This window comes from Thamnophis elegans, chromosome 4 (assembly GCF_009769535.1).
Source record: "Thamnophis elegans isolate rThaEle1 chromosome 4, rThaEle1.pri, whole genome shotgun sequence".
Lineage (NCBI taxonomy): Eukaryota > Metazoa > Chordata > Lepidosauria > Squamata > Colubridae > Thamnophis > Thamnophis elegans.
Window position 1 is genome coordinate 116,504,555 of NC_045544.1, and position 23,688 is coordinate 116,528,242.

A 23,688-nucleotide genomic window follows, 5' to 3' on the forward strand; every position below is an offset into this window, starting at 1 on the left:
AAACACTGCTCTAAGAAATAGGAGAGGCATCTTCTGGCTGCCAGGGTTGACTTAATATCATATAAGAACAGAGTTGGAAGGGACCTTGGAGGTCTTCTAGTCCAACCCCCTACTTAGGCAGGAAACCCCACACCACTTCAGACAAATGGTTATCCAATGTCTTCTTAAAAACGTCCAGTGTTGGAGCATTCACAACTTCTGGAGGCAAGCTGTTCCACTGATTAATTGTTCTAACTATCAGGAAATTTCTCCTTAGTTCTAAGTTGCTTCTCTCCTTGATTAGTTTCCATCCATTGTTTCCTGCCCTGGCCTCAGGTGCTTTGGAGAATAGCTTCACTCCCTCTTCTTTGTGGCAATCCCTGAGATATTGGAAAACTGCTATCATGTTTCTCCTAGTCCTTTTCATTAAAGTAGACATACCCAGTTCCTGCAACCGTTCTTCGTATGTTTTAGCCTCCAGTCCCCTAATCTTCTCGGCACTCTTTTTAGAGCCTCTACATCCTTTTTACATCGTAGCGACCAAAACTGAATGCAGTATTCCAAGTGTGGCCTTACCAAAGAATTATAAAGTCATATTAACACTTCACATGGTTCTTGATTCTATCCTCTGTTTATGCAGCCTAAAACTGTGTTGGCTTTTTTGGCAGTGCTGCACACTGCTGGCTCTATTTAAATGGTTGTCCACTAGGACTCCAAGATCCCTCTCATAGTTACGGCTATTGAGCAAGGTACCACCTATACTGTACCTGTGCATTTTGTTGTTCTTGCCTACCGTAAATGTAGAACCTTATTTTTCTCATCATTGAATTTCATTTTGTTATTCAACGGTGAAAAAAGTAAGGTTCTACTTCCTGAGATACAGCACGTATATCCCCAACGTACAAAGCAATATCATTCTTATATTTCATAACAGACAGATTTGAAGCTTGTGCAGATCTTTCCTGATAAAATGCCAGAAAGCTCTCTGGATTTTTTTTTTTGCATTGGCTGATCAGTACTTGCCCTCCCTCTTGAAATGATAATCATAACCATTGTTCCTAAAAGGAGCCATGGCTTCCCAAAGATGGACAATTAATCAACTATCTGACAGTGGAAAAGACCTTAGGGCCCAGGAATGAGATTCCTCAGCAAATTTCCTCCACTCGGAAGAAGGGTCCAACCAGGAGAATTATGCCTGTTGGGACCAATTCAATCCCACAACGCTGGGATTGTTCAGGGTTTGGGATGCAGCAAGAGCCAAACCTCAGCTATTCAGCTAAGGTCACCCAACAGCTCTGGAGATGTCCCTATTTTTTCTGAACTTACCCGTCCTTGGGCCCCTTAGGATGTCTGGACCAGCCCCAAGAGAGCAAATAATGTTTTTATAGCTCATCACCTTGTCCTCTAGCAATGTAACAATGGTTCTTGCTGAATCAGCCAATCATGGCTCTGGGATTCAACCAGCCTGTCACTCAGCAGCCATTGGAGAGTGGTCTTTTAAAATGAGTGGTCCACTTTCTCATGCAATGGTAGAGGAATCTACCAGGTCAGGGCTCTCCAATCTTAGCAACTCTAAGACTTGTGGACTTCAACTCCCAGAATTCCTCAACCAGCTTTGCTCAGAACCACTCTAGGACAGGGAAACCCTCTCATACATTAAGATTGTGATGACTCAGAAACTGAAACCATATAGCTCATTTCACCTGGATATTGAATTATGCCATTTGGGGAGCTTCAGCGCATTTTTTTTTTACTACCCGTTCTATGGCCATGGCTTGGTGGGCATGGCAGGGGACGAGGTGGTATTTGCCGGTTCTCCAAACTACTCAAAATTTCCACTACCGGTTCTCCAGAACCTGTCAGAACCTGCTGAATTTCACCCCTGGTTCAGTGATATATTCCACTTAAACTAGCCAATATGATTGGGTTTATCCAACCTCCTAGGCTGAGAGAGGGAGCGAGAAATATGAAATATTCATGTTATCCAAGCAGGGATGTACGTACAGTAAGTCTTTAACTGGCTTAGTTTAATCAGTTGTGGGAACATAGCCAATGTGCACCCTTGGTTTATGAGCAACCCCAGCCAAGATAAATAATTGCACAAAGACTAAAATAAGTATTGTTGAACTTTAAAGATTAGCTGTTTGACTTGTACCAAATCATAACTCACTTCCTTAATATATGAAATACATCATTTACATATGTTTATAGTTGGGGGCTGTTGAAGCTCTGTGGAAAAACACATGATTTGAAAGCGAACGACCACAAGTCCACTCCCTTTGCATTACCTGGAAAAAAAGCAGCACTGTAAAACTCTAGGGAGCCCCTCCTAGTCGGCGATGACTGTAGGAAATATATTGGAACTAATTTCCCAGGAAAAGAATGCTAAGAATATAAATAACAGACATTTAGCACAAAACAGAGGAAATGTAAAACCAATACTTAGGACAAAGTATTGAATTTAAAATTAAGCTGGTATGATACTACAGCTGTAACTGTCATAAGACTGTCAACTGTTTAAACAATAGCTTCATTCTTAATGGACAATAACATTTTTAGAGCTGTGTTACGCTAAGTGTTCGGAGAACTTCAGCCAAGTTTGAAACAGTGAAGAGGAATCTGACATTGGCAGTCCGGGACCAGCTAAATCCATAGTCTGACTCAATTGATGGTTTCAATTGGCTACAATTGTGACTGGATTGGGCCAAGCATGCTATGCGAACCCACATAGTTGACTAGTTTATGGTTGGGTATGTTCTTCTAACTCAAGCAATAGAGTTAGTTAGCAGGGAATAAATTTAAACAAATCGATTAAAAACAAATAATTGCAATTGCACATGTAAAATGTGGTTAGGTATAGCTTAGTGTGTGGTGGAATTCTTAGTGGTTTCCTAGCTTACATTTCAATATATAGCAGTGGTTCTCAACCTGTGGGTCGGGATCCCTTTGAGAGGTCGAATGACCCTTTCATAGGGGTCACCTAAGACCATCGGAAAACACGTATTTGTTGATGGTCTTAGGAACCGAGACACCAATTTTATGATTGGGGGTCATCCCAACATGTGGGACTGTATTAAAGGGTTGTGGCATTGGGAAAGTTGAGAACCACTGATATAGGGATAGAATCAAGATCATGTGAAGTGTTAATACCACTTTATAATGCCTTGGTAAGGCCACACTTGGAATACTGCATCTAGTTTTGGTCACCACGATGTAAAAAAGATGTGGAGACTCGGGAAAGATTGCAGAGAAGAGCAACAAAGATGATTAGAGGACTGGAGGCTAAAACATATGAAGAACAGTTGCAGGAACTAGGTATGTCAAGTTTAATAGAAAGAAGGACTAGGGGAGACATGATAGCAGTGTTCCAATATCTCAGGGATTGCCACAAAGAAGAGGGAGTCAAACTATCTCCAAAACACCTGAGGGTAGAACAAGAAGCAATGAGTGGAAACTAATCAAGGAAAGAAGCAATTTAGAACTGAGGAGAAATTTCTTGACAGTTAAAACAATTAATCAGTGGAACAACTTGCCTCCAGAAGTTGTGAATGCCCCAACACTGGAAGTCTTTAAGAAGATGTTGGATAACCATTTGTCTGGTTATCCAACATCGTCTTAAAAGTGGTGTAGTGTTTCCTGCCTAGGCAGGGGGTTGGATTAGAAGACTTCCAAGGCTCCTTCCAACTCTGTTATTCTATATGTCTTCTATATTCTGGTGCAGAAAATGGGACAATTCAGTACACAGCATGTTGTACAAACCAGTATAAAATAACGTATGCTGACTCAATATGGAAATAAACAGGGACGTTAAACACAAAGGATAGTTACTGACAATTACGTTATGTAAATTACCTTGACAAAATTACCTGCTCTTTTAAACAATGAAAGATAATTATTAAGAGTGGCCATTCAGCAAGAGATATTGCTGATAATGGAAACATTGAATAGGTTTTCATCTCTCTCCCTGTTGAAAGTTTTCATGCAAATCTGATAAAAAAATGTCATGCCTAGATTCATCTTCTGTCTAATTCAGAGGCATTGATGGCCTTTGATGGGATCTTGAACACCTGATCCCACCCCCCCGGCACTTGGGCCAGGATGTTGTTTGAACTTGCCTGCATGTGTTCTTAGGTGTAATTGTTTCTGATTCTGTATGTTTTTATGGATCTGTTATGGGTTGAGGGAGAACGGGATTTCTGGAGGCTTAGAGCAAGCCACAATATCTCTGATGGATAGGGAAGTATGGTGGGAGATGAGGAGATGAGGAGACCAATATCAAGGAACCATATTCTTGATTTTTATTTATTTTTTAGGAGCCACGGTGGTGCAGTGGTTAGAGTGCAGTACTGCAGGTTACTTCTGCTGACTGCCGGCTGCCAGCAATTCGGCAGTTCCAATCTCACCAGGCTCAAGGTTGACTCAGCCTTCCATCTTTCCGAGGTGGGTAAAATGAGGACCTAGATTGTTGGGGGCAATAGGCTGACTCTGTAAAACCACTTAGAGAGGGCTGTAAAAGCACTGTAAAGCGGTGTATAAGTCTAAGTGCTATTGCTATTCTAGTGTTGCATTCCAGCTGCTCACTCAACTCTCGGTCAACTTTTAAAGCGGGTAAAGAAGCCATTGGCAGACCCAACTGTACTGAACAAATTTCATCCAATTGCTAACCTTCCCTTTTTAGGGAAGGTTGTAGAGAAGATGGTCACCCAGCAACTCCAGAGAATGGAAAACACAGGCTACTGTATCTGAACCCCTTTCTGTTAGGTTTTAGGCCTGGGCATGGGATCAAAGCAGCACTGATTACTCTTGTCAATGTCTTCTGGCAGGAGTGGGATGGGGGTGGCATATCCGTCCTTGCTCTTCTGGTAGCAGCTTCTGATACTGTCAATTATGGTGTCCTCCTGGATCTAGGCTGGGAGTTTGCATGGGTAACACTGGGCTGTGCCGGTTCTCCTCCTGCTTTCAGGCTGGTTCCTACTGGTGTTGATTGCGGGGAAGGGGAGGGAAGAGTTCAGTTTCTGTTGTGTTGGGTTCCACAGAGGTTTTTACTCTGTCTGCTCCTGCTTAACATCCACATCCTTTGGATGAGGTCATCTTGCAGCGTGGAGTGCAATAGCGTCAGTATGCTAATGATGTGCACCGTTACCTCTCTAACCTTTAACTCCCCCCCAAGTGATGCTATGGAGGTTTTTTCTCAGTGTCTGGAGGCTGTGGGGTTAGAATGGGGAACAATAGGCTTCAAATCAACCATCTCTGGAGATTCTCAGCCATCCAGGTCATGGTTGTCCCAAAGGTGCTTTTTCTAAGAGGCAACTGGACTTTCTGGTTTTTATTTGAAGATGTTTTGCTTCTTATCTAAGAAGCTTCTTCAGCTCAGAGTGGAGGCATTTTCCCCTTCCTCCAGCCCCCAGCAGTGCTGTGCAGTCTTCAGCGGGGCTGGGGGAAGGGGAAAATGCCCCCACTTTTTTTTTTTTGCAAAAAATGGCCCATTTCCACCCGTTTTTTGCAAAAATAGGGGCATTTTTGTCTTTCCCCAGCCCTGTTCAGTTCAGTTCAGTTCAGTTTATTAAATTTCTATGCCGCCCTTTTCACAACTCGAACCGGGGAGGGGGACACAGACAAAAGATTTAAAAACAACAACATAACAATATATAATTTAAAACTCACAACAGTCATACCATTCGAGACGAGGGCAACAGCTCTTTAGCCCCAGGCCTGTTGGAACAGCCAGCTTTTGAGGGCTATGCGGAAGGTCTGGAGGGTGGTGAGGGTTCGAATCTCCACGGGGAGTTCGTTCCAGAGGGTCGGAGCAGCCACAGAGAAGGCTCTCCTCCGGGTAGTCGCCAGTCGACACTGGCCGGCAGATGGGATTCGGAGGAGGCCTAATCTGTGGGATCTAATCGGTCTAGTGGAGGTAATTGGCAGCAGGTCTCTCAAGTACCCAGGTCCAATACCATGAAGGGCTGTTGAAGCCTGCAGAGTGCTCCTGGGGGCTGAGGAGGACAAAAACTTTTTTTCTTACTTACCCCTTCGAAATCTTGGTGGGTTTTATATACCGGTGCGTCTTATAATCTGAGAAATATGGTAGTTGTGGTCAGGAGGGCCTTTGCACAACTTCGTGTTGTGTGCTAAGTGAGCCCATTCCGGGACTGGGAGGTTCTGCTCATGGTCACTCGTGCCTTGGTCACTTCCAGAGGTGGGTTCCTACCAGTTTGCACCAGTTCGGTAGAACCGTTCGTCAAATCTACTGAACCGGTTAGAAGAGGTTCATCAGTGGACCCGGAAAGCAGGCCACACCCTCAGAAGAGGTTCCAAAATTTTTTGAAACCCACACTGGTCACTTCCCAAAGGCATTACGCACTATGCTTTCTATGAGAAGAGGTCTTGATGTTTTGCAGGAGATGTGAGTGGTCATATCTGGGTAGTAGGCCCTCATTCAGTTGGATGTGCTATGAATGCTGGTAACACCAAGTTATACAGTAGTACGAACTGTTATAATACCATTGTCGATTGTATTTCAGATACATTGTATATTATTATTATTATTTTTGTCTTCGTAAAGAAGGCTTGGCTTCCTTTCCTGGATGAAATTTCAATTAAGCCAACTGCAAAGATGGATACCCAACTCAGGGGTGGTATCACTCCTTCACCTACTGGTTCGCAAATGTGAGTGCATGCTGTGTGCGCTCGCTGCGCTCAAAAGAGCCTCATCTGCTGTGCCGGACTTCCACGCCTTGCGCTTTGATCACACCGTGCAGCTAGCATTCATGACTGACCATCATTTTGATCTGAAGGTCACAGAGAGCTTTGGATTGATGGCATGCAATTCCTAGCAGAACCTGAGAAACTGTTGCCTTTGAGGCTGTCAAGGAGACTCTTGAATGGTACCCAATGGCTAAGTAAACAGGGACACCGTCGATGAACATATCACTCCCTCTGTTCCACTGTCTCTCCTTCATACAAATGCTTGTGTGAGCTCTAGGGTGTTAACAGAAAAATACAAAATAGGTGTGTGGAGCACCATGAGCTGAAGGATGCCTCAAAGGGGCCATTTTGTTTTGAGTGGTATAGTTTCTTGTTCCTCTGCCATGATATCAGATCAACACAGGGAGGCCAAAAATTTACCACTGTGACTCATTTATATCTGAGATTGCAATCACATTTATATTTAAAAAGGGACACTTGGAAATAAGCACTTCAAGAATTGTCTGACCTGTCGCAATTCATTCAGAAGAAACTTTAGATGGTAGTCCTTGGTTTAGGACCAAAATTGGGAATTGGAAATTAACTTGTTAAGAGGTACAGTCATTAAGTGAAGTGTCATGTGATCATGACCTTTTTTCTGGGGACATTAAGTGAATAACTGTGGTTGTAAGCAAGGTATCATTGACCATGACTTGTTCTTGCCAGTTTCCCTATCGCATTGCTTCTGTAACTGATCACTCAGCTTTTGCTAGTTGTTCTCCTCTTTACCATACATGTATTCTCAACTCATGACCACAATCGAAGCATATTTTTCCATTACGTAATGCACTCCATTATACAACCTTATTTGCCACCATTGTTAGTGAATCTGTGCAGTTGTTAAGTGAATCACAGGATGTTAAGCAGTGGTGGGTTTCAAAAATTTTAGAACCTCTTCTGTAGGTGTGGCCTGCTTTGTATTGTCAGCCTGTGACTGGGTGGGAGTGTGCTTGCCAGCCATGGACCGAGTGGGAGTGGCTTAGCAGTCATGTGACTGATGTGGGCATGGCCAACTTGTAAATGTGGTGAAACTCACTTAACAACTCTCTTGCTTAGCAACCAAATGTTGGCTCCGAACTCTGGCATTGAATAGTGCAAGTCTTAAAGCTGTCAAGTTGCAAGACCCTTGCACCCCTAGCCCTTTAGAAAAAAAACTCGAGGGATGTTCAAACTTGACAGCTTTAAGACTTTAAGGTTTAGATAGGACTCTTAGAGGTGGGGGGGCGATTGGTGAGCCAGCCAATCAGTGAGCAGCGGGCGGGGGGAGGGAGCTGGAACTGGTTCTAAATGGCACGGTAGATTTGTGGAACCTCTTCTATAGAAGAGGTTAGAACTGGCAAGAACCCACCCCTGGTGTTAAGTGAATGTAGCTTCCCTCTTTGACTTTGCTTGTCGGAAGCCAGCTAGGAAGGTTGCAAATGGTGATCACCTAATCCCAAGATCCTAACTGTTCTCAATACATGCCAATTGCAAAGCCTCTGAATTTTGATCAACTGACTTTGGGGATGCTACAATGGTCAGAAGCACAAGGACCAGTTATAAGTCTTTTTTTTAGTGTCATTGTAACTTCAGAGTCGTTGGACTTATGGTTGTAGCCGAGGACCACCTGTACTTCCACTTTTCCCAACCCTAACTTTTGAGAATGAATGGATCAAAGGGAAGGTGCTTTGTCACCCCTTCCAGTAGAGTTAGTCCTTGACTAACAAAAGTTCATTTAATGACCATTCCAAAAGTATGATACTGAAAAAAGTGACTCACGGCCATTTTTCACTTCTGATCATGGCAGCATTCCCATGGCCATGTGATGTACATTTGGATGCTTAACAACTGGTTCACATTTATGATGGTTGCAGTGTCCTGGGTCATGTGATCACCTTTGTGATCTTCCGACAAATAAGGTCAATGGGGAAGCCAATTCGCTTAACAACCTTGTAACTAATTTAACAACGGCAGTGAAAGTCATAAAATGGGGCAAACTCATTTAACAAATTTCTCAGCCACTGGGCTCCGTTGTGATCGTAAATCGAGGACTACCTGTATTTGATTGACTGATTATTTGAGTATATGCGGCCAGCATCCCAAAACTGAAAGTCCTGAGATGGCTGAGAAGCTTTGCAGACCCAGATGGAACGGTGGTTTCAAAGACCAATAACAAAACCAAGGAAGGGATACAGTTTGTGAGAGGAGATTTAAGAGAAATAGTAGTAATGTGCAAACACTCACAGAACATACATGCAATACACAGGCGTATTTTAGCAGAAGTGCACTTACTGCATAGCTGTAGAGAGTTTAACCGAAAAATATGCAGCACATGAGTACTTCTGAGATTACAGGCTTCTGAAGGTCAGGGTTACCCGGACTAACAAATTGACTTCCCACCCATGAAGAAAAGTAGTGATTTAATGTATTATTATAGCTGGGCAAGAAACATACACTTATTATACTATTTATTTTAATAAATACATTTATGGCTGTGCTTTGCACTATTTCTCAAAGTTTGCAGTAGTACAGTTACTGTGATAGCAATAGTACATGTAGATTATTACTGTTTTTACAGTGCTTTATAGCCCTCTCTAAGTGGTTTACAAAGTCCAGCCTATGCTTCCAACCTCCAATCTCGGCCCCTCCATTTTACCGGACCTCGGAAGGATGGAAGGTTGATCAATCTGGAGCCTGGTGAGATTCGAACTGCCAAATTGCAGTCAGCCGGCAGTCAGCAGAAGCAGCCTGCAGTACTGCACCTCTAACCCCTGCGGCCCACGTGGCTCTAGATACTGTGATACAGTACGTGAAATTGTTCATCACCCAATTGGATTGAGATGGGAGGCTTAGAAACTGACTGATGAATAATATTATAAATGTGAAGAAAAAGGGCGATCGTGAATAGCTTAAGAAGTAGAGATTCATTGTAAGCTATAATACCCTTACCCAAGCCAGCGGAGCACTGAGTAGCTGCTTCTTGATATGCTAATTTAATTAACATTGGTTTGCTTTTTGGTAGCTCAGTGCGCTTACATGAACTAACTGTTCTGACCTAGGCATCCCAAGAGTCATGAAGCAGACTCCCCATCCTGATAAAACCTCTTTTATTTAGGTTAAAGGGAATTCCTCTCCAGCAAAAGTCCCGCAAACAGTCTTTCATGAGATTTCACAACTACAGAGCTTTAGCAGGCTTGGAGAGTTGCAGGCCGATATCTTCCAAATGCCATGCTATAGCAGCAATTACTTGCAAGAAGTCAGGAACAGATCTTCGCCAGTGGTGGGTTCTGGATCCCGTCGCAACTGGTATGCTGCAAGGGGGCTGGGCCATCCACCACGGGCACACACACTGTGCATGTGTGCGCACACCACTGCCCTACGATGCTCCAGCTGCTTGGCAGAGGTCCGCGCAGGCGCCGTACACTGCATGCGTATGTGCAAATGCTCGGTTGGCTTAAATACAGGTAAGGGACACAAGGGCGTGGAGGGTGGGCCCTCCAAAGCACCGTTCCGGTACAGTGGCCACTGCTCCCAGTTGCTACCGGTAATGCCCGTACCATGGTGTACTGGCCAAAACCCACCACTGAGCTTCACCCTAATGAATTGAATGTCTCCTGCAAACTCCACTCCCCTTTCGCTCCTCTTTATTCCTATGGGAGGGGCCATTCACCGTCACCTGTGCCTTTACTTTCGAGTTGGCCCTTGTCCTGGCAACTCTGTGCAGGCTCCAGTTGTTCTTCTGCCCCACTGATACCGACTCTGAGGGCAGCTGATAACTGTTGACGGCCCTGGCCCCCTCTCTGCCTCTGACACAAAGCACTCGTCAGAGCCTTCCCCCAGACTCCAGAACTGGCCCATGTTCCTCCCCAACCTCCTCACTGAGTCTGCCACCAGTTCTGCTTAGCCAGCTGGCGTGGCCCACAACACTAGCCTATTTAGTGTGGGTACAAGGTATGTGCAATACAGCTTCAGAGTGGATTTTCTGGGGATTTGCACAACAAAAGGCCCGAAATGTTTTCAGAGATTGATGACTAAGCTTCTTTCAAGTGTTTCTGTCAGTAGTTTGATTCTAGAATGAGAGCATTGCAGAGCCAGATCTAGGCCATGGGGCACCACGATGTCTTTGTCCATGGAAGACAAAGAAATTCTAATGGGGCAATTGGGCAACTGAGCTCCACTCCTTTTTAGATACAAGTCACAATGCGTGACAAAAAAGAGATGGGGCGTTCATGTACACAGACCCAGAGCCGCCCTCTGATCGCAGTCACAATACTTTTGAAGAGCCCTAATTTGAGAAGGCTTTTATGAAGAGATAAATCATTTATTGTTTTAAAATGTTTGTTATTGCTTTCATTGCAGCAGCTTTTGAATCGTAAGCCATTCGAGTCATCGACAGAGGTAGGCAGCTATAAAGAATCAAATAAATAAATAACACCCCCCTTCTCTCTATCTACACACACACACACCACGTGCCGCGGCTAGCGCAGCGCGCGCGCAACACCACACACACACACACACACACACCACACACACACACAGAGTTTTCCTGAAAATAAGACCTCCCTGGATAATAAGCCCAATCAGGCTTTGAGCACATGCACTAAAATAGCCCTCCCCCCAAAATAAGCCCTCTTTGAAAATATTGCAACACAGCAGCAGCCATGAGGTGACCACGCTGTCCACCTCCTGCACCTCAAAAATAATAGAACCTCTCCGAAATAAGACCAAGTGCTTATTTTGGGGGTCAAAAGAAAATAAGACTCTGCCTTATTTGAATTTTTTTTTTTTAAACCAGGCCTGACCTACTGGCTGTGGGGAGGCTGGAGTTCAGGTTCAGGTGAAATCTAAGCCACAGTCTAGGCAACCTTCCCAGCAGCGATCATAAGTGGATTAATGGACGCTACTTAAACACAACTTACTCACCAGCCTCCCCCAGCTATGCGGAGAAGCCAGTTTTTCTGGTAACTTGTTGATAACCCGTATCTTTGATAACTCCCACATTGAGGCATCGATGTACACAATGGGTTTCCTAGGGAGAGGGCCTGTGCCCTCGAGAGAGTCACCCAGAGTACCGATCGCCCTGTCACCTCTTGGCCTTCGAGCAAGGACAGCGAGACTTCTGAACTCTCTAGCTCGACAGTCCCTGAGTAGCGTGTGTGAGGGAAATACATTTCTGATGAACTCCTCCTGGTAGATGGGAACCTTTGTGTATGATCAGAAGGGTTCATGTATCTCATCTTCCCAAATGCTTCACTGAGCTGTGGAAACCCGGATGTTGGCTTGCAAGTAATCAGATTCTTCTGGCATCTAATTCAGTATTTCCAACGTTGCGTAGCGCCAGTTTTCTTCAGCTGGGATTGATTGCACCAGGGTTTTCTGACTGCTACGCAGGTGTTTCCTAATTACCTGTGATCCCTGCCAAAATTTTTTTTTCTTAATCTAAAGGCTGCCTTACTCAAACCAAGATCATTAATCCCCCCCCTATTTCCTGGGGCTCAGAGGGGATTCCCCGTTCTTATAACACATCGATTATTTTCTTCCTCCTATTCTATAAGAATATTGAAGGTTTGAAAGGTGTATTGCACGAAATGCTGAAAACATTATTAGTCTTTGTTCATTGGTTTCTGAACCGACATACCCACCACGCAATTCTTTTTCAGGGAGGCAGAAAAGGACGAAGAACTCTAGCAAGGGAAAAGGAAGTTAGCCAAATCTTGTTTTCCCTATTTGTTTTTCCTCAAATGGATAATTAGTTTATCATATAAATATGCAAGATGTCTATTGCATGTGGTATATGGGTGTTAAAAGAACAATAAGCATTGGGAATATGGTGTAATCTTAATGCACATCAGCAATCATACAGCAATAGATTAAATATAAGCACAATACCAGTACTACTATAATATTTTTCCCCTTCCCCATCAACCTATTGTCATCATTTGCACCTACATGCCACCTTTTTTCAGATATTTGAAAGGTATAATAAAACAGCTAAATAAAAAAAAGTGTTTGGCTATGAGTTGCTTACCAGTCAGCTTATAAAATACGGTCAAGTGATTTTGAAAGAACCTAGGATTTTCCCCTCCAATCCCATCAACAAAAGCTGCAGGAAATAGTATAGTTAGATCCCAATCCGTTCCAAGGTCTTCAATAGCTCTTATGGTACAGAATAGGCCATCCTCTCTAAGCGTCAAACATCTTTATGACCAGGTCGCGGTAAAGCCATCATGTTCCTGTAGTCCTTTGCTTCCATGTTTAATGGGTTGTCCAGATGCTTCAGACAAATGGTTGTAGCCAAGCCAGGGACCCCCAAAAAGTCATAGCAGATATCTGCACAGAAGAAATGAAGATTGACTAAGGGAAAAATAGGAGGGAACATGACAACACTTAGCAATGTTCAAATATCTAGGGGGGCTGCCACAAAGAAGAGGGAGTCAAGCTATTCTCCAAAGCACCTGAAGGCAGGATGAGAAGCAATGGATGGAAACTAATCAAGGAGAGAAGCAGCATAGAACTATGAAGAAATTTCCTGACAGAACAATTAATCAGTGGAACAACTTGCCTCCAGAAGTTGTGAATGTTCCAACACTAGAAATTTTAAAGAAGAGATTGGACAACATATTTGTCTGAAATGGTACAAGGTTTCCTACCTGAGCAGAGGGTTGGACTAGAAGACCTCCATGGTCCCTTCCAACTCCGTTATTCTGTTCTGTTATTCACTTTGCTGTCATCACCTTTTGCATTAAACCTGGAAATGACCCCGGACAAAAGGAGCCGTTCATGTTATTTCAGCCCAACCTACAAGATTGTTTTTTGCAGGAAAAATGGCAAAAACTATGTTGTGTGTACCACTTTGAAACTCCTAGAAGGAAGGTGGTGAGTAAATGCAACAAATCATCATCAAGTAATCATTGTTTTGGACTAATTAAAAGACACCTCTTCTTACTGTTGTGCAGCAACAGAAAAAAAAAATATAAGAAGTATCAGAACGGATCTCTCTATATGCATTGAAACAGCTATATTTGGTACTTAAAAAAAAAAAGAATGATTACAATGAGTCAACTCCAAGCATGTGGATTCTGGAGGCTCCCAACTGGTAGAGAAAGTGGCCTTCATCAATTTCATCGACTCCAGAGACACAAGCCCACGTATATGGCTTTATAGTAGAGGCAATGGCCATGCAAAATCTCAATTCATGATTTCTTTCCATCTTTACATTTTTAAAATTATCTATTCAACAAATTTAGAAACTACCCATCTCCCTCATAGAGGGATTTTGGTTGACATACAAATAAAAATCTTTTGGGGAAAAAAAATTAGTTTGGCCTTGCATTCAAGTTCTACCAAAGAGGGAGAGAAAGGTGGTAGAGGGAACAGAGGAGAGAAACCTAAGAAGAGAGAGGGGGGAAAAACAGGAAGCAGGAAAGCAGATACCCCAGGTAAAGCGGTACACCATATGGGCCAGTTCAAAAAGTGGGGAGAGTGGGCAGACACATGCCCCATTTGCTTGCTGAAAATTTCCGAGTGGGAGGGATGAATACAGGTAGTCCTCAGCTTACACCACAATTGAGCCCAACATTTATGTTGCTAGGTGAGAAATGTGATAACGGAGTTTTGCCCCATTTTACACCTTTTCTCGCCACATTGGTTAAGTGAACCACTGCCGTTCTTGAATTAGTGGCACGGTAAATCTGGTTTCCCCATTGTCAGAAGGTCGCAAACATGACTCTGGGACACTGCAACCATCATAATTGTGAGTCAGTTTTGTCAAGCATCCCAACTAATATCATGTGATCCTGGGGATTGCTGCAACAGTCCGTAAGAGTGAAAAAATGGTCATGTTACCTTTTTTCAGTGTCGACAGTCACTAAATGAACTAAATGTAAAAAAGATGTTGAGACTCTAGAAAGAGCGCAGAGAAGAGCAACAAAGATGATTAATAATAATAATTGTTTATTGTCAGTGCACAACATATGTACAATGAGATTGGTTGAGCTCCCTCATTAGGGGACTGGAGGCTAAAACATATGAAGAACGGTTGCAGGAACTGGGTATGTCTAGTTTAATGAAAGAAGGACTAGGGAGACATGATAGCAATGTTCCAATATCTCAGGAGTTGCCACAAAGAAGAGAGAGTCAAGCTATTCTCCAAAGCACCTGAAGGCAGAACAGAAGCAATGGGTGGAAACTAATCAAGGAGAGAAGCAGGAGAAATTTCCTGACAGTTAGAACTCAATGGAATCAGTGGAAAAACTTGCCTCCAGAAGTTGTAAATGCTCCCAGTACTGGAAGTCTTTAAGATGATATTGGATAACCATTGTATAGGGTTTCCTGCCTAAGCAGGGGGTTGGAGTAGAAGACCTCCAAAGTCCCTTCCAGCTCTGCTATCTCTTCTCTTCTCTTCTCTTCTCTTCTCTTCCTCTTCTCTTCTCTTCTCTTCTCTTCTCTACTCTACTCTACTCTACTCTACTCTACTCTACTCTACTCTACTCTACTCTACTCTATGCGATTGTTGTAGAGTCTGTGGACCAACCTGTACAAGACTGAGAGACACCAGCCACCGTTGGCTCCTTTGGGAACCCTTCGGTGACTAGCTGGGGAGAGGGACTCCTTCCGCACTCATAGAGCCGTTGCTGTAGTTGCGGCTCGTGGTGGCACGTGCCCCATCCCCCACCCCGGAGTAGCCGGTGCGGCTCCGCTCGACCTTCTCCAGCTGTTCGAACAGCCTTCGAAGGCCGTTTGTAGCGGCGACAGGCAGCCCTGGCTGAGGAAATTCCAACTCTCCGGGACCAGCGAGGAGCTTATGGCCTTCCCAGCCGTTGCAAGAAACATTCAGAAAAAGCGTAAGGAGGAAGGATGTTAGAGGTGCCCGGGGTGGGTGGGGGTGGGGGCTGTGCTTGGAAGGGGAGCCCTTTAGGCGCTCCGAGGGCGGCCTGCCCAGAGGAGATGGGGAGGGTCCCCGGCAGGGACATCCCGCGGAGGTGGCAAGCGCAGCCTCCCGAGCGAGAGTCACCGGGGGCCGGGCTGAGGAGGGACCGAGGCCGGCGCCCGGGAGGAGCGTCCGTTTAAAAAGGCCCGCTCCTCAGCCGGGACGCTCTCCTCGCCCGTCCCGTCTAAACCGCTCTCTCCGCTTCTCCCGTTATGGCTCCTCCGCTGCCCGCCCTTCCTGCGCTCCTTGCTGCGCTTCAAGGCCTTCGTCACGCTCTTCGGCACGCCGCTCGTTCTGCTGCCGCTGCCGCTTCTGATCGGCACCCAGGTAGGTCCTCGGCGCGGGTCGGTTGGTTGCCGGAGGGAGGGAGGGAGGATCGGCGTTCGGTGGTGCCGGTGCGGCGACGCGAGAGCGCGGCGCGCTCTGCACCCGTAAAAAAAACCCCAGGCTGCTGGCGCGGTCTCTTTCGGACGGTCCTTCGACTCTTCCAACGATCCCAGGCTTAGCAGCGGGATCGGATGGCCGCCCGCCCGCCCGCGGGAGACGGGATCTCCCCTTAAACCGAATGGCCGTTGGCTTCTTGGCGGAGCTGAGATTGAACAGATTAACGGAGTTGGAAAGGACCTGACAGGTCCTCTAGTCCAGCCCCGCCTCAAGCAGGAGACCCTACACCATTTCTGACAAATGGCAGTCCAATCTCCTCTAAGTGATGAAGCTCCCACAACCTCCGAAGGGAACGTCTGTTCAATTGCTTTACTGTTCTCACGGGCAGAAAGTTCCTCCTTCTTTCTAGGTTGAATCTCTCCTTGGTCAGTTTCCATCCATCATTCCCTTGTCTAGGTGACTAGCCTGACTAGGTGCTCAGTGGTTAAGATGCTGAGCTTATTGGTTGTCGGTTCAGATCCCCTAGTACAGGTCTCCTGCGTGAGCAAGGAGTTGGACTAGATGACCTCCAAGGTCCCGGTCCAACTCTTACTGTTTTACTGTCTGGCCTTCAGGTGCTTTGGAAAATAGCTTGACCCCCTCTTCTCGTGGCAGCCCCTCAAATATTGAACACTGCTATCATGTCTCTCCTGGTCCCTTCTCTTCACCAGACTAGCCATGCCCAGTTCCTGTAACCGTTCTTCATATATTTTAGTCTCCAGTTCCTATCATCCTGGTTGCTCTGTCTCATGCACTTTTTCTAGAGTCTCAACATTTTGATTAGTCACCAACTAATCAAAGACAGAATCACTTAGAACTAAGGAGAAATTTCCTGACAAAACAATTAATCAGTGCAATAACTTGTCGTCAGAGGTTGTGGGTACTCCAACACTGGGGTTTTTAAGGATTTATTAGGCAAATATTTGCCTGATGGGATGACAGCTTGGAAGCGAGCGAGAGAGGGAGCCCCACGATCTCCTGGAAGAAACAGAAGAAAGCAAACCTCTCTCTAATCGTTTGCTGATGGTTTGCTGGAGAAATAGTGCATGCACTTTCTTCCCCTCCTGGAGAAAAAGAAAAGAAAGTTTGTGTAAAATTGTTTTAAGGCAGCTGGGACTGGAGGAAACTGCCTATTTTGTGGAGTGGCCTCTTAAAATTGTGATAGCTAGATAGAGCCTCCATGGACAAATCCAGTCTATTTTCAAATGCCTATTTTGGTGGCGAAAAGGGGGGGATAGTTTTCCCACTTTGTAGAGAAGGTGTTGACAAAAGGCAACTGACGCAATAGCAATTGTAAGAAGCAGATAGGTAAAGGTAAACGTTCTCCTCGAACATATGTGCTAGTCATTTCCGACCTCTAGGGGGCGGTGCTCATCAATGTTTTAAAAGCTGAAGAGCCAGTTCTGTCTGAAGGCATCCCGATGGTCCTTGTGGCCGGCATGACTAAATGCCGAAGGCGCACAGAATGCTGTTACCTTCCCACCAAAGGTGGTCCCTATTTTTTCTACTTGCATTTTATGTGCTTTTGAACTGCTAGGTTGGCAGGGAGCTGGGACGAGTAATGGGAGCTCACTCCCTTACGCAGCGCTAGGGATTAGAAACCGCCAAACTTCCAATCTTTCTGATTGACAAGCTCAGCATCCTAGCCACTGAGCCACAGATATATAAATAGTCAAAATCTGAAGGCAAAGTTAGCGTTGCAGTATGCATTGAGTCTGTTCACAGATATTATGTAGTCAGATAGTACCTGAAGCTGAGTGCCAATCCCTGGGGAATACACCCTCCTCATACCCAAGTGTGAACTTTTTGAGTCATCTCGTTGACCATGGACAGATTTGATAGCAGATCTTTCAGTCTGAGTGATCCAGCAGGAAGTTGGTGGATTTTGGTCTCCGTTGGCTCACGTCTAATGACAGTAATAACATAAAGCTTTTCAGAATCTGTCTCAGCCTTCTGTCATTTTTGCCCCAGTTTGCAATGTTTGAAAAGTCAAAAAAAGACTTACAGACTTACCAACAGTCCCATTTAGTGGTCATTTGAAGTTACAACAGAAAAAGTGATTTATGACCAGTTTTGACATTTCCTACCTTTGCAGCATCCCTGTGGTCATGCGATCAAAATTCAGATGCTCGACAATGAACTCAATATTTATGGACGGCAATTAACTCACATTTATGATGGTCCCAGGGTCATGTGATCACCTTTAGTGACCTTCTGTCAAGCAAAAGTCAATGGGGAAGCCCAGATTCATTTAACAACCGTGTTACTAACATAACAATTAAAGCAAAAAAGGTTGTGAAATGGGGCAAACTCACTTAACACTGTCTCTCTTAGCAACCGAAATGTGGGGCTCAATTGAGGACATGTGGGAACGCGGTGGCTCAGTGGCTAGATGCTGAGCTTGTCAATCAGAAAAGTTGGCAGTTCGGCGGTTCGAATCCCTAGTGCCACATAATGGAGTGAGCTCCCTTTACTTGTCCCAGCTTTTGCCAACCTAGCAATTCAAAAGCATGTAAAAATGCAAGTAGAAAAATAGGAACCACCTTTGGTGGGAAGGTAATAGCGTTCTGTGCCTTTGGCATTTAATCATACTGGCCACATGACCACGGAGATGTCTTCAGACAGTGCTGGCTCTTTGGCTTTGAAATGGAGATGAGCACAGCCCCTAGAGTCAGGAACGACTAGCACATATATGAGGGGAACCTTTACCTTTACCTAAGTTGAGGATTACCTGTATCAGGCTGATAAGCATCAAGTCAGGAATTTTGATTTTTGGGAACTGCTCTGAGTGATCTGGAGGAAGTTTTGTCTCCGGCAGGCAAACTTGCAGCCGCCTTTCAGTTGAGCAAAGGGGACGAGGGGATTGAAATTTCCTGCACAAGGGGTGATTTTCCTCATTGAATGGGATAGGGCACAGTTTTCAACTTCAGCAGCTTCCAAACGTGTGTGGGCTTCAACTGGCTGGCTGGCGGAATTCTGGGAGTTGAAATACACCCAAGGTTGAGAAACTCTGGGATGGGGGAAATTGGGATTTCACAAGGGTGGCCAGTTTGGAGAAATTGGTGATACGAAGCGCTTCTTCTCTTTCTTCGTTAGGATATTAAACTTGAGATAAGGAGAAGATTAATTGAAATTCAATTAATAGATATTAGCCAAATCTTGTAGAGAAACAAGCAACAGGAGAATTTGTCTGTCTGCAGCAATTCCAGACCTTTAACTGCTGCAGGACAAGCCCTCTGCATAAACACTGCGATACCCTCTCCCCTAAGGCACACATTAATGAATTATGTTGACATAATTCAAAGATGATTGTGTTGCCTGAGAATCAGGAAGGCAGGTTTGCTTTTTCAAAAGTAATCCTGACAAGTAGGAAGGGCAGGTGGAGGTGTGACCAGGCAAATACTGAAACATTAACCAATAGTGAGAATGCTGGGCCAAACGCTTTATACCAGTGTTTCTCAACCTTGGCGACTTAAGTGAGAAACACAGCTGGCTGGGGAATTCTGGGAGTTGAAGTCCCCAGGACTTAAATCGCCAGGTTGGAAACCACTGCTTTACACCATTGGAATGAGAGTCAGTCTTATTAGGATTGATTAAGGCTTAGCAAGAGCAAAGAGGACTTTATAGATCCTTCCGGTGTCCACCACACAAACCGCGGTAGACCTAAAGCGCGTGTGCCTAAGCGCGGTGACAAAACCGCACCGTCAAACCGCGCGACATAGCACGCTGACAGAAGCGCGCTGTATACATAACACTAAAATAACCCTAAACCTAACCCTAAACCTAACCTAAACCTACCCTAAACCTATCCCTATACCTCCCCTAAACCTAACCCTAAACCTACCTAAACCTTACCTTAAGTTAAATCGCGCTTCTGTCGACCGCGCTGTTGTTCGGCGCGCTGTTGTGGGCACGCTTTTGACATCGCGGTTTTAGCGCCGCGGTGTTGTCGGTGCGCTTTTGACGTTCGCGGTTATGTTGTGCCCGCGAATCCTTCCAGATTGCAATTTGGCCTGCTTTGGCACATGGTGAAGGCTAACACAACATATCCCACCCACACTCAGGGGTGAAATCAACTTACCTTCGCTACCGGTTTCCAAATGTAAGGCAGAGCGCCACCTCCGTGCATGCGCAGGAACTTTCCACGCATGCACAGGACTTTCCACGCCAGGCACAGGACCCTCCACGGGTGCCACAGGACTTTCCACAGGTGCACAGGATCTTCCGCGCAGGCACGGAGCATCAAAATGGGATGGGGATGACGTCCAGGTGGGTGGGCGGAGCATCCCGCCACTGCTTGCTACCAGTTCACCCAAACTGGATAAAACTGGCTGAATAGCACCACTGCTTTAACTGTTTTGAATTTCTGGTGGTATTTTTTTTTGCCTCTGACTCCACTCTGCAACACAGCTAGTCCTCCACATACAACCACAATTGAGCCCAAAATTCTGTCAAGTGAGACATTTTGTTAAATGGTTTTACCCCATTTTTCGACCCTTTCTTGCCACATTTGTTATGTGAATCACTGTGGTTAATAAGTTAGTGACCTGGCTCCCCCGTTTGACTTTGCTTGTCAGAAAGTTGCAAAAGGTGATCACATGACTTTGGGAGACAGCAGCGGATGTAAGTACTGAACCAGGCACCAAGCAGCTGAATTTTGATCACTTGATCACCGGGATGCTTCAAAGGTCTTCACCACCGTGAAAAAGGCTTCAGAAGTCACTTTTTCCAGTAACTTTGAATGGTCACTAATGAAGTGTTGTAAGTCGAGGACTACCTGATTCTCTATGGGCCTGTGTTTGTCTCCTTAATAACTACTGTACTGTGTTGCTGCGGGAAGCAGGGCTAATCATCAATTGTTCTGTGTTTTATCACTCAAGTTACAACCATTACATTTTTTTTCACAAGACATGAATGTGGTTCTCCTTAATTTGTTTTTCTCAATAGCGGCTTGTTAATTTCTACCGCTCCTGGTCCTCTTTGACCTCTGAATTAATATTTGCTCTAAATAAGTAAGGAGGACCATTCTTCTAAGGGTGAGTAGGTGAAAGGATTGAGATGCACAGAGATCTTCTGTGTGCGCACACAGATCTTAGTATACTCCTCTCTGGTACACGCAGAGGAAGCTGTTAACCAATAATCCTCTAAGTCAGCATTTCCCAAACCTTTTCCTTCATTACTCAAAAAACCACTTATCCAAAAGCCCTTTTTATGGCTTATCAGAAAGTCTTATTTAAATGTCCTTGTTGTGATTGGATAATGGGTTCGGTTGTGTCATTATTCAAAGAAAATATACCTTTAACCAATTTATTTAGGTTTGGGGAAGTATCGTTCTAGGTAGTGAATATAGATAAGATCGGAAACATTTTGCAAAGAAATCTTGAGAATTATTTAACACTGTACAATGATTGAAATATGCAGAACATACAGACCTTAAATCTGATTAACCATTGGATCCTTGGATCTGCATCTGTCCAAGAAAATCCAGAAATGTAGGTAATCATCTAGTATCTTCCAAATATTTTGTGGAAGCTCATCCCCTTTGCCATGGGTCAGGTTGGCTGGGGAATTTTAAAGTCACAATACCTGAAGGGCATATGATTGCTTGTCTACGCTGCAGACAAAATAGAGCTGAACCGAAGGTGTCATAATTAATATCTGTTTGTGCTTTGGTAGCAAAATTATGGAAGTCTGTTTTTGCACATGCAAACACACACACACCCTCCGACAAATATCACATAGTAATTTCTAGACAAACAATAGGGCTGTGTCTGTAACGAAAGTCTTCTTACCTTAAAGGCAAATTATACCTTCTTATCTTTAAGGTACTTTAAGCTGCTTGTGGTAAGTATCCAATAAAGCTTTCCTCCCGTTAGGCATGATAGGGTTAATATAAAATTCTACTGCAAGGGTGAAAATCAGTTGTTTAGTCCAGAGGAGAAACTTGCAAGTCTGGCAGGACATGAATCCACTTGTTGCCCCTCAAGTATGGCTTTCTACATAGTCATTTTGTGGCACAGGCAAATTAACTAGTATGAAGCATTTGCACCCAGAGCTTCTAAGCACCATTTATTGGCCACTCAAATTAGTCTTCCCACAAGAAAATTGGACCTTCACAAATTCCAGACCAGTTACTCTCTCATCAGCAGTTTATTTGGCATGTGTATGCAACATACCGAGTTTGTGGGCACGTTAATTGTGATTTAGCATCTTCGTTCTGATTACAGGCAGGGACTTGTGAAGGTTGGGGAATCCCCTCCTCGCCATGCACCAAAAATGGCTGATGAAATTTCCCGAGGAATAATCAGTTCGTTCCTGATAGATAGGAAATCTGGGCTGTTAGTGGCTCCTGAAAAGTGACGGGTTGCTTATTTGCTTCTAGTATCTCATCACAACTTTGGTAATTTTTAGATGTATGGATTTCAGTTCCCAGAATACCATGGCCAGATGGAATTCTGCGGAGTTGATGTCCAGACATATTCAAGTTGCCAAGATTGAAAAACACTTCTAGTAACTCTTAGGACACTGATTTACCTATCTTAGTGTGAGAAGTTAGAGCTACTAGAACAGTGTCCCAAAAATAAAGTAAAGTAAAGTAAAGTAAGTAAAGTAAGTAAGGTAAGTCTCATCCCTCCCTCCCCCTATCACACATACTCTTTCTTTCGTTTCTTTTTTCTTTCTTTCTTTCTTGTCTTTCTTTTTTCTTTCTTTCTTTTTCTTTCTTTTTCTTTTTCTTCTTTCTTTCTTTCTCTTTCTTTCTTTCTTACTTACTTACTTACTTACTTATTCACTTACTTATTTACTTTGTCAAACATGTAACAAGGTAGCAGGTATAAGTATGAACATGGACATGGACAAAGGAAATGAATACAAATAATACCAGGGACAGTAGGATAGGGAATGGCACGCTGGTGCACTTATGCACACTCCCCTTTACACTCCCTTTCTTAGGAATGGGTGAAGTCCATGGTAGACAGTTTTAGGGTTGAAGCTGTGGGGTTTGAGGAGTAACAATGGAGTCAAATAGAGCATTCCAGGCATTGACCACTCTGTTGCTGAAGTCCTGTTTTCTGCAATCGTATTTTCTGCAATTTTTCTTCTGCAGGAGTGTCCAATAATATTTTCCTCTGAAAGCAACCAGGCTTTATGCATCATGGCATGAGCAGAAATACCAGGGCTGAAAAATGAGTTGTGCATCAGAAGGTTTGTCGACTGATGAGTTTATGCCACAGGTTGCATTTTTGCATCCTCTTAATCATAGCCTGTGATCCAGAGTTTAAAATGCTATAGATATTTATGTCTGCCTCTCTGTGTCTGAATGTGTGCTTCCTTGTCCACAGGAGGCCAAATGCTGGCTATGTGATCATTCTCAGGCTGTGTACTGGTGCACAGAGGTGATTCCTTTAGCTGTGACATCTCTCTTGCCAGTTCATTTTATTCCCAATGTTTGGCATCCTGGAATCAAAAAAGGTAAGAGCAAAAGCAATGAGGGTAAAAACCCTTTTCAACCCTTTTAGAGTTTAGTTTCTACTTCCCTGATGAAATCACGAACTGAATTTAGATTTTAAAAAGTCCCATAATCCTCATTCAGTGGAAAGAGGTTGAGAAATTATTGACTCTTGTTCACACAAGACACT

The 23,688-nt window shown here is 44.3% G+C and overlaps 1 protein-coding gene across 1 annotated transcript in view; it reads left to right on the top strand.

Moving 5' to 3' along the window:
* Positions 1–10,126: 10,126 nt before the first annotated feature.
* Positions 10,127–23,688, top strand: part of SLC13A5 (solute carrier family 13 member 5) — a 37,372-nt gene continuing 23,810 nt past the window's right edge. Inside the window, 4 exon segments of the mRNA XM_032216099.1 lie at positions 10,127–10,163; positions 15,729–15,955; positions 23,392–23,481; positions 23,483–23,521. Of these exon segments, the coding sequence (XP_032071990.1) occupies positions 10,127–10,163; positions 15,729–15,955; positions 23,392–23,481; positions 23,483–23,521 (393 nt within the window).